General features: G+C 45.1%; 1 protein-coding gene across 1 annotated transcript in view; it reads left to right on the forward strand.

The window, feature by feature from the left end:
* Positions 1-12,747, forward strand: part of PTPRT (protein tyrosine phosphatase receptor type T) — a 282,106-nt gene extending 269,359 nt beyond the window's left edge. Inside the window, exons 28-31 of the mRNA XM_039382339.1 lie at positions 1,201-1,326; positions 3,205-3,368; positions 4,184-4,319; positions 5,020-12,747. Coding sequence (XP_039238273.1) covers positions 1,201-1,326; positions 3,205-3,368; positions 4,184-4,319; positions 5,020-5,073 — 480 coding nt within the window. The 3' untranslated portion in view covers positions 5,074-12,747. The remainder of the gene's footprint in view (positions 1-1,200; positions 1,327-3,204; positions 3,369-4,183; positions 4,320-5,019) is intronic.
* Positions 12,748-14,257: the final 1,510 nt, after the last annotated feature.

Genomic DNA, 14,257 nt, shown 5'->3' on the forward strand with positions numbered 1-14,257 from the left:
AAAGCAGATTTTTAATATTAAGGAAATGTTTAATCTTTTTCTGCTTTCTGCTGCACCTTGAGGTTGTTTCCTGGAGCTCCTGCTCAGCTCACATCTCCTGCCTATTGGGCAGATTCTTTGAGAGGAGATCACTAAGCAGCTTGAAAGTCTGAATGAAGAGTAAAGACACCCTTCAAAGGACTTGCTTGTGTGGTCTTGGTTGGCTTGCTTAATCTTGAAAAACTAACAAGGGCAAAGATGCCTAAGATTGTGTGAATATCCCACCCAATTTCAATCCTGTATGATCAAAGGAGTGCAGAATTAATGCAGTAGCATTCACACACTTGACGTTGTTTCTGGCAGTGATTGAACTTGAAAAAGCTCGAGATCAAGTTCAAATGAGCATCTGGGGGTTTCAAAACTTCTGAAAAATTACACTTAAAAATAGGAAGAAAGAAAAACAGAAAGAAACACAATCTCAGCAGAAACTGCTAATGAGATCTCATGCAAAATATTTTTTCCCCATAATCTATTTCCAGATGGATTTTGAATACTTACATTGTAATTTGTGTGCATAGGATCTTTTTTGTCCTTTCAGTTCTGTAATATCAGCACAAGGAAAAGACTTCCAACCTGCTTCACAAACTTCAGAGATTCACCCTGAAACCAGAGCTGCTCTTCTTGCTCTCAGGACAAACTAATTCTCCCTGCCCTGCTCACTGGTAGAGTCACAAAGCTAAAAAGTTCATCTCACAGAAAAAAGAAACTCCAGTTTGTTTGAATTAAGATTAATTTTCATGGTGCCTGTACTGTTTCCTCATTAACACCAAACCTCTGTGGTTCTTATTAAATTTATCTGCAGACACTAATCTTTTAGTGTTCATTTTAAATCTCTACCCCTACATAAGCTTCAGTTGTCAACCACCTTTTCTTCACCTTTAGACTCCAGAATTCGATCAGTTCCAAATTGTGTTCCAAATTGTGTTCATACAAAAATAAAGGGGAAAAAAGTCAAGGTTCTAAAATACACTCTTTTTTTCATATTCATGGTATAAAAACTTTTTACAGCTAGAATGAGGTCTCCTGTGAACAAAGACATGTAATACAAGATTGGCGCTGGATTTTGAGCTGGTTATAAATCAAAAAAAAAAAAAAAGACTGAATGTGCATTTCCTTGTTAATAATTAAGATGCTTTCTGTTTCTTGTCCTGTTTTCTGCAGCTCTGCATGCAGTACTGGCCAGAGAAGACATCCTGTTGTTATGGCCCCATTCAGGTGGAGTTTGTCTCAGCAGACATTGATGAAGACATCATCAACCGGATATTCCGGATCTGCAACATGGCCAGGGTAAGATCCCTGAAACACCACATTCCCCAGTTATTCTCAAAAATGCATTTTGGCAGGAGGAAGAGGCAGAGCCAAGACCTGTGGTTTTAGAGGTGCTGAATCTCTCACCTAGGAACGAAATTCCACTGCAGCTGCTTCCTTTAATTAACATTTAATCAGTCTGTATTGCTAAAAGACTCTTGGCTGAAAGTAGAAAGTGGATGATATGAGCTGAAAATCTGTATTTAAGTGGTGAGCATTTTTCTGTGTGTATTTGAGAACAATTCATCACTTAGCAGCCAATATAGAAGCATCAGTATTGTAGGAAATAAAGTGAGGTAGTGTCAGCAGCTCTCCATCTGTCAACTACTCAGCAGCGGCTCTGAAGACAGATGCAATGTTTACTGGCTAGACTGGGATTCCCAATTGCCACTGTCTTCCCTATAAATAAGCAACTGCCATTTCTGTAAGCAACTCTTTGTCTGGATCCCTCAGCCCCAGGACTGCTGAAATGATAGAAACAAAGTTTATCTGTGTGCTGGGCCCTGGCAATCCAACTTCAGGGCTGCAGTGCAGGATTTTTCTCTCATTAGTTGTTTTCCCAGATTGATTATGTTTCCTTTGTTGTTCCTTTTTCATTTTTTTCTAGTCAGAAATGGAAGCAGGCTCCACAAATTACATTTCCAAGCAGTTTAACACAGTGGTGTCTGTGTGTTCAGAGCCTGTGCAGCAGTTCAACAGTGGCACTGAAGAGGGAATCTCGTGTCCAGCTACACAAATTGATTAATCAGTTAGCTATTAGACATTGTCCTGTATCCCAAGCCAATTCCCTCTGAACCAGGGAGAGCCTTTGAGTCATAAAGGTGGTCAGACTGAGGCTCTGTGACTCTCAGGACGGAGCTGGTCCATGGCTGGCAGGGTGGGTGCTGTGAACTCACAGCCCTCTGCACCCATCTGTGTTCAGCACCACTGGCCACTGCCAACATCTCTGTGAGGATCCTTTCCCTCCACAGTGCCCAGAGAATTTCTGAGGGCTGCCTTTGCTTCTTATGACACAACTTATTTCCAGCACAGGAGAGAGACATTTGGTCTATTTAATCTGTTCATACAGTCTGATGAAACTTTATTCTGGAAACCAAACAAGGGATCCTAGATCCTGCCTGGCTCTGTAATATCTGAAGTCATATTTTTTATCCAGAGTATGGAAAAGTCCTTGTTTCCACACTGTATCAGATACCCAGGGTGTGGAGGATGTTAACAGTGGTGATAGGAGCTCCAGAGGGGAAGATGACAGAAGCACAGAAACGTAGAATTTACTAGGCTGGAAAAGACCTCAGAGATCATGGAGAGCAACCTTTGACCCAACACCACTTTGTCACCCAGACCATGGCACTGATGCCTCATCCAGTCTGTTCTTAAACACCTCCAGGGATGGTGACCCCATCACCTCACTGGGCAGCCCATTCCAATGTCTGATCACTCCCTCTGTAAAGAATTTCTTCCTAATGTCCAGCCTAAACCTCCCCTGGTGCAGCTCGAGGCTGTGCCCTCTTGTCCTACTGCTGGTTCCTGGAAGAAGAGACTGACCCCCACCTGGATACACCCTCCAGTCAGGGAGTTGTAGAGTGAGGAGGTCTCCCCTGAGCCTCCTCTTCTTCAGACTGAACAACTCCAGCTCCCTCAGCCTCTCCTCACACCACTTGTGCTCCAGTCCCTTCCCCACCCTTGCTGCCTTTCTCTGGACACACTCCAGCCCCTCAACATCCTTCCTAAACTGAGGGGCCCAGACCTGGACACAGCACTGGAGGCCGTGTAACCAGTGCTCCCTGCTTTCCCCTGTCCCTGTCCCTCCTGCCCTGCTGCCCTGAGTGTGTGCCACTCCCGTGCCCTTTGTTGCAGCCCCAGGACGGCTATCGCATCGTGCAGCACCTGCAGTACATCGGCTGGCCGGCCTACAGGGACACCCCTCCCTCCAAACGCTCCCTGCTCAAGGTGGTCCGGAGGCTGGAGAAGTGGCAGGAGCAGTACGATGGCAGGGATGGCCGGACTGTTGTCCACTGCCTGTAAGTAGGACTGGAAGTGTCTGTAACCTCACACGGTGCTCTCTGAAGAGCGCCGATCGTGGGTCTGGAGTTTTGGTGGTTTACCAGACCTCAGCTCGGGAAAGTGAAGTGCAATTACGTTTGTAATGCACTTCAGGTTGAATATTGTGCTGCTGGTTGGGGTGAGGAGTAGCTCAGAAAGCTCTGCTAGGTCCTGTTGTGTGGGTGGGTCTCTGACTGGAGCCCAGGCAGACCCGAAGCAGCACTGCCGTGTGCCCAGCTCTGCCCACAGAGCTGCTCTGAGCACTGAGGAGCAGCACTGCAGTCCCTGGGCTTCCCTGCCCACCACTGCCAGGAATCCTTTAACCCTTCCATCCCTGTCTCCTGCCCTGAAGGTCTCCACTTTCATAGAATCATGGAATGGTTTGGGTTGGAAAGCACTGCAAAGACCACATCACTCCACCCCCTGCCACGGGCAGGGACACCTTCCACTGGCCCAGGTTACTCCAAGCCCTGTCCAACCTGACCTTGGACACTTCCAGGGATGGGGCAGCCACAGCTTCTCTGGGCAACCTGTGCAAAGGCCTCCCCACCCTCACAGGGAAGAATTCCTTTCCCAATATGCCCTCTGGCAGTGGGAAGCCATTCCCCCTTGTCCTGTCACTTCATGCCCTTGTCCAAAGTCCCTCTCCAGCTCTTTTGGAACCCCTTTAGGTACACAAAAACCCTTGAATGTCCATGACCAGTTACAGACTTCCTTAGTGTCCCTGGGGGAGTTGTTCTCTCTGTCCCTCAGCCCTACCAGCTTCCCCTTCCCCTCTCTTCTGTGCCCCCAGGAACGGAGGGGGACGCAGCGGCACCTTCTGTGCCATCTGCAGCGTGTGTGAGATGATCCAACAGCAGAACATCATCGATGTGTTCCACATAGTGAAAACACTACGGAATAACAAATCCAACATGGTGGAGTCACTGGTAAGCTTTTTTTTTCCTGTGTGTTTCCCCTCCCAGCACGTTCCAGGGCCTTTAGGATAGGTAGAAAATTGTCGTGGCTTCGTTCAGGGTGAATCAAAGTGAATGAGAACATGAAGCCATCAGAATTATAATGGCTTCTGTTTTAGCATGTGCAGTGAGTCCTCCTGCTTCTCTCTTTGAGCAGAAAGGCTGCCCTGGCAAAATGATGAACACTGCCTCCCGTGCCCAGCTGGCTCCAGGAGGTCAGACCCCAAGGAGCTGGCACCGTGGCTGTGGGAAGGGGTGGGATCTGTCCTCCTGTCCATGCACACAGCCTGTGGTGCTGAATGCTGTGACATGCCTTGAAACCAGGGAGGGAGAGCAGCCCAAACCCCAGGCCTTGCTCCCTGCAGCCCAGGAGATTAAACTGTCCTGAATTCAATCATCTCCATCGATCACGCTGAGTTCGTGCCTCAAAAGCAACGTGTGGAGGTGAATAATGAATAGCCCATACTGGGGCTGTCTCTGAATGCTTCTCTCTTCCATTGATGATACCATCTCCTAGCAGGGCTTGTTCAGGATCACATAAAAAGGCAATCAATGTTTGCCTGGTCCTGCCAAAGGGAATAAGAAAGGGAGAGGAGGTATTTTTGCTTGTAGAACAAGGCTCTGAAGAATTCACCCATATCCTAATGCCATTTCTTTCTGTCCTCTCTTGCAGGAACAGTATAAATTTGTATATGAGGTTGCACTGGAATACTTGAGTTCCTTTTAGCCCAGAGGAGGGAGGGGACCCTCGGATGTGCCAGACCCCAATCTCTGGCAGGCGCTTCTCCCCTCTCCCACACTGGAAGGCAGTAACAAGTGTGGGAAGGAAAACCTCTCCTTCCTGGAGCAAGAGACTGAGGTTGCACAGACCTCGCTGGAAGGAGGAGATGATGCCTGTGTGTGCTGCTGCCTGCTTTCTATTGGAACATCTACTGCTTCTTAAATAACCTACTGTAAAAATTAGCAAAATGGGAGACAGGCTGAAAGACTGGACTTTCTAATCCCCTCTGACTTCTTCTCTCCTCTTTTGGATTGTATTTTTGCTCTGCTTGCTGCAGAGTGGGGAAGGAATGAAACCCTTAGGAAATTCTCTTTTAAATGTCTCCTTTTTAATTTATAATTTTGTTCTTGAATCCCAATCTTTTCATTTTTTAATTTTGTGCAGCAGTCATTTGGGAAAAATGAGATAGCCATAGGGGATACATGAAATATTTCATTACGGTTTGTCTACCTTATCTCTTTCCTTTTTTATTTGTTTTTTCCAAATGAAAAGGCCAACACAGAAGAAAAACAACGCTGGAATTCTCTTCCCACACGTAGTCCCTTTAAGCATGAAAATAGATGGTGGAGATGAGCAGCTGTTCGTGGATTCACTGCCTCCACACAAATGTTTCCTCCCAGTTTCTGCTCCACTCCCAGGGCTGTGCATGAACCGGTTCCACCTCTCTGCTCTGTGTTCCTCTGGGTGCTGGTGAAGCAATGCCACTGATGAGTTTCCCAGCCACTTGAACCTTAAGGTTAAATATTTGCATCAAACAGATTGCAGTTTGTCTTGCAACTTCGGTAACTTTGTTACCACATTTTTCGAGTATTTGCTGGGGTGCAGTGTGTCTTTGAAAAAAAAAACAAAAAAGAAACAGGGTATAAAGTAGGTATTATTGCTCATATGCTATGTATTACTGGTTTTTATTTATTATTTGTATTGCTGTAGAACTTAGGACCCCTAGTCACAACAGGACCCTGCTGAACTAGGCACTGTGCAAACAGAGAGCAAAGAAGGTTCCTGCTCAAGAGTTTAAAAGCTGAAGGTTCTTAAAATTGGGTTTTGGCAAGATTTCCTCGCTATTTCCGAGCCCTACAAGCTTTAAAATGGGAACCCATTGGAGCTGTAGGAAAGGTGATGTACATACACAGAAACCTGTTCTGACACATGTAAGGAGAAGTGTTAGCCCAGCACAGCAACTTCTCTTCTTAAGCAAAACAGCTTTTGTTTCATCCTGCAAAAAATGCCTGTGCAACTCTCCTGCTCCCAAACAAACACCAGATGTGTTTTACCATGGCTCTGGGTCTCGCTCTGATTTCGTAGCAGCTAAGAAATTGCTTTTCTGAAAGAGTGTGTTTAAGTAGTTAATCACTAAGGTCTGCAGGGTAATCTTGGAGAAAAAAAAAATAATTGAAAGAACAAGGCCTTACTATAATTAGTATTTGAATTTAGCCATTTATTTATCTGGAGGGTGCTGGATATGAGGTTGCTCTCTGTGTAAATTAGATTCTGGGATGTAGGTTTCTTTAAATTCAGACTTTCTAAAAGATAGATTGAAGGGAAGAGTTTAAGGAAACTCCACTTTCTTACCACCCTGTATTTTCCACCCTCAGGTAAATTCTCAGAGGCTGTGCTGGGAGCTCTGTGCTCTCAATGTGTGACAAGTTCAACACATTTTGCTACTTCTGTCTGTAAGTTCAAAAGGCTTCACTTCATGATCATTATTTCTTCAATAGACAAACTGCCTTGGCAGTGAGGGATGAAAATGGGAGCTGACCAAAGCAGCTCTCAGCTCACACAGGTACCTCACCACAGTTTCCATCCACCGGGAGCTGCACCAGTCCAGGGAAGGGTGCTTGGAACTGCAATAATCCTCTTCCTGATAAGCAGATGAAGGGGTTCACGGGATGCTGAACCTCCTAGCCTGGATTCTTTCTAAGGAGCTTTGGATTCTTGGCTTTAATGTCATGAACCACATCCTCCCTGATGTGCTGTAAAGTGTTGGTGAGAACTCCCTCACAGGAGCCCCTGCTCTGCTTCTAGTTGGTCCTTTCTGTTGCCTGAAATCATGAAATCCCCTTTAGTTCCAAATGGGGCTGGAGGTGGGTGTCTGGCATCTCCTGGGACAGGCTGCTAGTTTGAATTGCTGGGTTTTTTTCCTTATGCAACTAAGCAACACAAACAATTCTGCAGGGAAAAAAGAATAGAAGACAAAGCAAAGCTATGAGATAAAAATGGCCTTATATTGGTGTTTTCATTACAGGTGGCTGGATGGAACAGTGTAGGTCAGGAGTTGGGAGCTATTAGTAAAGATGAGGGAATTCTGATCCCAGAATGGGATTTTTGAGCAAATGCCCACGTAGGAAGAAGCTACAAGTCAGCAAAGTGTTTGTGACTGCTGACTCCAGAAAGCCAGAGGGAATCACTCCCTGTGGATACTATGGAAATATTAATTAGCATTTAGTATTCTGTTAATTTTACATGGAAAGTAGCACAGGGTAAGGTCTCCTTCATGATATAGGAGGGGGAAAGACTGGTGGAAGCACTGAGAGTGACAACCAGGATAAAAGGAACAGAATGGTAAAGAAATAGGATGAGATGTGAAGTATAGGACCTAATTCAGGCTTAACAGTAGCAGGAAGGAAAGTGGATTAAAAAAAGAGAATTAAGCCTGCAGGAGGGATGTGTGCATGGAGAGAAGGAGCTGTGGGATGAGCAGAGCAGAACAGCACTTGCAGTGGAGTTGTTTAAGGTCCTGAGGTAGGATTGACTGTGTTTTATGGTATGGAAAATGCTGCTAAAGGGTCAGAAGTCCCTGTATCAGGCTGGTCCACGGCAAGTCAGGTGCGCTTTTGGCCCTCTGCAAACGCCAGGTGATGTTGGCATGAAGTGCAGGGGAAGATGTTAAAGCTAAATTTTACATTTTGTAGGAGTTAAATGCAAGTGCTGGTTACCACAGCCCAGCTGTTAATCACAGCTTGTTCTGCGGCCACTCAGCTGCGTGTCTGAACCCTCATGTCCATGTGTGGGAGGGTGCTCAGCGGACACTGATAAAAGTTCCTGCAGTTTTGGTGCTTTTGGGGGACCAACCCAGCTCCAGTGTGTGTTGTCTCTGGGATATTCCTGCTGTTCCTTGCTGCACACAGTGCATATATGCTGAGTGTGAATTAATGATGAAGGGAATTGTGTGGAAAGAGAGGACGAGCTGGCTTTAAATAACTTTATTACCTTGAAGTTGTTTAAACCCTAGAGAGCAGCCCATGGCAGAGCAGGTAATGTGTTTGAAGCATGATTATGGGTGATGGGTTTGTTTTTGCGGGGAAGGAGAGAAATTATGAAATGAGATGAGATGAGATGAGATAAAGGAGGTTTTCTCACTCCTGGAAAGATTAATAGTCAGGGTGAGCTTTCCAGCCTAAGCATCCCCTGCTGTGGATGGAAAGTGATAATGTGCAGTAGAAAAGATGAATTCCTTCAAGTGATTGAATTTTAAGCTGGAAAAATATCATATTGCCCATTCAAATATCCACATTTGAATGGACATAATGAACATAAACTTATTCAGTCATCCTTCAGGGGTGAGGGAGCAGTTTATGATAGCACAGGACTGGTGTAAGGTTTGGTCTGAAATACAAGGTACTAGAAATAGGGAAAGAAGCGTGGGTCAGGTGTGACTATGTCATACAGAGAGTAACTAACATCTGAAATTAGTATGGGATGTAACTGAAACAGTGAATTCCAGAGCTATCTAAGCTGGCTGCTGGAGAAGAAAGAGTTTTCTAGATGGGAGATAGACCAAAACCCCTAAAAGATACAGTAGGCCTTAAGAATCTTTTCTTTTTTTGGTTTTATGTTTGCTTGGTGGTGGGGTTTGGGTCTGTATCTTTTTTTTAATTAAGATCTGTGCAGGACTGATGTCCTATGCTGGCTCTTTTGGTTTGGTTTGATTTTTTTTTTCTTCTTTGAAGGTAAGGTAAAAAGTGTTTGAACTGCTGTAAATAGACTTGAGGTATTTGTTTATCAGAATATCCTGAATCAGGACCTCTGATAGCAAACAGGCAGATGGGGATGTGCTGGGTTGTGTATGTTTGCAGGTTGGAATAACCTGTGTTCTCTGAGCAGGGAAGTTCCTTTCCTGGGCTATGATTAGTAGGAAGCCCTTTAATTTGGTATTCTTCAGCAAGGTTGCACAGAGTTATGTCTGCTTTTGCCATGCAACAGTGGGTCCCTCTTGATTTATTCACATTTTAGCCATTTTTGTGAGCTAGAGTTGTCCAGTTTGGTCCAGCAGCAGCAGGCAGTTGACTAACACTGAAAGGTTTTTACATGCACTGAAAAGGTGTGACTTTGTGTGGCCTTTACCCCCGAGATAACCTGCAGTTTCCATCCCCTTGTCTTGTCCACCTGCACACACATCTGAAGAATGTCCAGAGAATTCCTGAAAGGCAGATAGATATTTTGGGAGATACCTGTGACCTCAAATCATTCTGGTCCATGTAACTCCACAGAGCAGAGGAGGGAACCCCAAAGAACAGCTGTTCCCTGCAGCAGCCTGTATTTGTGTGTCAGTAGTTTCCAACCTTTTATTCTGGAGCTGTAAACACCCTGGGAAAAAAAAGTCCAGTGGCAACATAGACCCCACAGTTGTAGATTTGAGCCTCTAGATGCTAGACTGGCTTTTCCATTTACTTTTCACAGGCCCTTTAGCAGCAGTTTGTGGGATTTCCTTTGGGAATCTCAAGGCAGAGATTGCTGGTCACTGCTCTTGTGCTGTAGAGTCAGAGAAGGAGAGAGGCTCCTGCAGCAGGTGGTTCAGAAGACACTTAAACCAGTTGCCATCTGGGAGAGGAGGAAAGGAGGAGAAATCTCCTTTGGGAGAAACCCAGCTTTGGAGGAGAAGGCAGATTAAATGGATCCTGAAACAGGGAGGAATTTGCACCTTGCTCTCTCTCTCACTCTTGCACAGCTGCTCTTTATCTTTCTTACTCTTCCGAGTTCCTGCCAGGATCATAAAAAACAGGTAATGCCACATTCCGTGCTGTGGAGATGGAGCACTCAGAGGGTGACAGAGAGAATAAATCCTGAGGGACAGAGATAAAAGGAGATTCACTTGAGAGAGGAATCTTCAAATACGAGGTGCCTCTGCCTGTCACACCTGCAGGATTTTTAGTGAGTCGTCACAGAGCAGTGCACAGTCCTGGCACGGTCCTGGGTGTGCAATGTGGTGGCAAAGTTCCACTTGGAGAACTTCACTGTCCTGTAATAAATGTGAGCAGTCAACTCCATTACGTTGGTAGCACAGTTAATTTTTGTGATCCCTCCAGCCGGTGCAAGGGGCGTCTCAAGAACTTTGGTGTGAAACTGCTGTGTTTTCATTTGAGAGTCTTTCATTTGTCTTAAGTGTAAAAAGAGTCAGTCAGCCCCAGATTTTTAAGAAAATAAAGGGGGGCCATATGGTTAAAGTGGCAAAAGTTATTCAGCATAACCACGGCCTTTGGGTCAAAAATTCCATATACCTGCTGTGTGAGGGTAGAACAAACCACCACAGCTCCCCTGCCCAGACACTGGAGCAGAAACGGGGAAAGCCAGAGAATTAAAAGTCAGAGAGACAGACATGAGTAATAAGGATTCTGTTAACCATCCTGTGCTCCTGTTTATTTAGATTGCAGTCTTCTATAGCCATGCATACATAATATACAATTTAAATGCAAGTGCTCTTTCTTTCCCTGTTCCCAAAAATACCTACAGCTCTTCTTTCCTCCAGGGTGAGCCAACAGCATAGCAAGCAAAGCCCAATTTCTGCAGTTTTTGGCAAGGGCCACTAGGAAAATCCATCATGTATTATCTGCTCATTGACTTGGAAAAGGTAGCAGTCATCTCCCTCATATACATACTTGAAGAATGTACAATTTGCTCAAACTGTCAAGCAGAATCATATGTTTTCATACACCGAGACCAAATCCTGGTGGTATAGAGTGTGATGGAAAGAAAAAAAATTACAAAAACTTGTAATTTGGTTGCTGACTTCCAGTGACCTCTAGTCTATAATCTGTATTTGCTGTGTTAAACTATTTTAAAAGTTTCCCTTGTAAAAAATAACCTCAGACTATCCTACAGGTTGATGTTGGATTAGCAGAATTGTGAAAACCTGGCAGCTTTTTCAGTTTGTAAAAACGTGGGAGGTCTAAATTAGTCTTTTCCATCCTCGCCCCAGTGCATGCAGCAGATTTTTCACCACTATTGTGTTTTCAACCTGAGCCTTAAAAAACAAACTAATGCAGCAGACTGAATGCCAGATGCTGGTATTCCCATAGTGTTTCCTGGGGGCAAAAAAAATAAAAAATAATAATAATAAAAAAAAAATAATGAAATGGGAAAAGAGCAAACTAAAATGTTGTTTTCTTGGAACTCAATTCAGCCTGAGCTGTTTCTAAGCAGTATAAATGTGAGCAAGTCCATGTCACTCTGTCTGGAGGAAGGATGTGCTTGTTACAAGGTGAAGGTTTGCTCTTGATGTCCCTTTGGGACTGCTCCTGATACTTCATATGTAGGTATCCAGCAGTGTGGTGGTTACTTCAGGGAGGGCACTTTGTCCCAGAAGGAGTGTTTCAGTGGAGATCTGTTCCCCTGAAACGTTACTGTTGGCGAGACTGTGTGAGACCCCTCGGGAGTGTTGCACTGTGGAGACTGATTTCCTTGTGTGAGTACATCATCTTTCAACAGGGACCTCCAGGAAATCTTATTTGTGCAAAGTTATGGAAAGAAGGGCGTTTTGGGGGGATGGAAGTGGGAGTGGGACCAGCACTTCACAAGCTTTCCTGAATTTAGGTGCTCTGACAAGACTCCCCGGGACAAAGGCTGGTCAGGTTTTCACGTTGCTGACAGTTGAACCAGGATTCATGTGCTGGACTTCCATGTACCTGGAGCAGAACTGGAATTACCCTCTCATCACCCCTCCAGCCCTTTCTTGCATTGCCAGCACTTAAACACTGTACTTCTATGCCAAAAGTTTGAGCTGCATCCTTAACACATCCTTTAACCCCCCTGACTAACCAAGGGGACAAAATTCACTCCCCTGCTGATTTAACCTCCTCCCTCCCCACGCCAACACTGTGGAAATCAAAATGCCCCAGCATTTTGTTGCCAGACTTGTCACCACGTCACACAGCCGTGCTGTGGCTGCCCCTGGCTCAGCAGTGTCCCATCCCAGGCCCCTGGATGTGTTCTCCAGCAGGGAGGAGTGCTGCATGAGAGCCAGTCTCTGCTGTTGCGATGCCGCCCCATCTTCCCCCCCTTTGGCCTTTCTGGATTCCTGGGTAAACTCACTTGTACAGTTTGGATGTTTGATAGATAAAGCACGTATGAAAAAAAAAAAAGGAAAAAAATATAAATACAAAACTCTCAACACTGTGCATTCAGTGTCTTTCTAGCTTAAAAGAAGGAAGGTAAATAATGTCAAGTCAATGAATATCAGATATATTTTTTGACTGTACATTACAGTGAAGTGTAATCTTTTTTTTACAACTGCGAGTCCATCTTATTTATTCTTGTAAATGTTCCCAGACAATGTTTGTAATATGGGCTGTGTTGCAAATCCATAAAATAAATCTGTGATCTGAGATTAATGTTTTACTAAGAGACTCTTGTACTTGTGCCTTTTCTTTGCAGTCAGAGGAGACAGTGCTGCCAGAAATGATGGGGTGATTGAATGACAAAAAGTAAGACCAGCATCTTGTCACTGTGATGGGCTTTGCATCGTGGTTGTCATTCAGGAGGAGGCAAAGAGAATTCACCAGGCACTTCAGTCTGCCTGCAGCTTTTGGGTCAGTCCCCTCAGAAAGGCTGTGGATGGGAGCTGAGCAGGTTGGAAAATTACAGTCTTAGCAGCATGGGTTAGAGCAAAGCATATTTTTTGCAACTTTTTTCTTTCTAACAGGTATCCCCGTATTGGTATTTCCTTGGTGTTCAGTGCTGAATGATGATCACTAGTATGGGACTGAGATTTTTCTGGTGCTTTCAGTAGATGGACTGTGCTGGTTCAGCTGGGGTAGAGTTAATTTACTTCCCCAGTGGTTGGTATGGGGTTTTTGCCATGTTCTGGGTTTGTGCTGGACACAGGGTTGATAATACAGATGTTTTTGTTATTGCTGGGCAGGACTTACCCAGAGCCAAGGCCTTTTCTGCTCCTTGTACAGCCACCCTGGGGAGGGCTGGGGGGGTGTGAGAGGCTGTGAGGAGACACAGCCAGGACAGGTGACCCACAGGGACATTCCAGACCATGACATCATGCTCAGTGTGTAAAGTGGGGGAAGAAGGAGAAAGGAGGGGACATCCAGAGTGATGGTGTTTGTTTTCCCAAGTCCCTCTTACATGTGCCAGGGTGCTGCTCTCCCAGGGATGGCTGAACACCTGCCCAACCATGGCAAGTGGGAATGAATTCCTTGGTTTGCTTTGCTTGTGGGCACAACTTTTGCTTTCCTATTAAACTGTCCTTATCTCAGCCCACACTTATCTCAGCTTTCACCCTTCTGATTCTCTCCCAGATCCCACTGGGAGGAGGGAGTGGCTGTGAGGGGCTGGATTGGTGGGGGTGAAACCAAAACATGGACACAGAGAGGGTTTTGTGCAGATGTTGCTTGATTCCAAACCTGAACAGAGGGTAGGAGTGTCAGTACCAAGTGTTTTCACACCCTGCCCAGCAGACTCCCACTTCTGGTCTTCCACACTTGTCCATTGACCCAAGGCAGGGTTTGACACCTTCAGTCAGTGCAGAGCAGCAAGACTGTAGGAGGCAAGAAAGTAGATGAGGCTGCCATGCTCTGGAGACCACTTTATTCCCAGAATACAAGCAGGAGAGCATCAATATTCACACCTTAGTGAGCTAAAACAAAGAGAGACCAGCCACACTCCACTTGTACAACCCAGCTGGGGTAAGAACTGCTCTTTTAGGCATTGTTCATTAGCCTTACTAAAAACAAATAAAAATAAGGTATCTTATCAAGGATGACATAGCTCCTGTTTTTCTAAAAGGAGTTGGACTCAATGATCCTTGTGGGTCCCTTCCAACTCAGGATATTCCATGATTAAAACAAAGAAAATCTACCTTGGTAACATAATTTACTAATCCTTTCTGTATGTATTCATTATT

Source organism: Pipra filicauda, unplaced genomic scaffold (genome assembly GCF_003945595.2).
Source record: "Pipra filicauda isolate LSUMZ 115617 unplaced genomic scaffold, ASM394559v2 scaffold265_size1292809_pilon, whole genome shotgun sequence".
NCBI lineage: Eukaryota > Metazoa > Chordata > Aves > Passeriformes > Pipridae > Pipra > Pipra filicauda.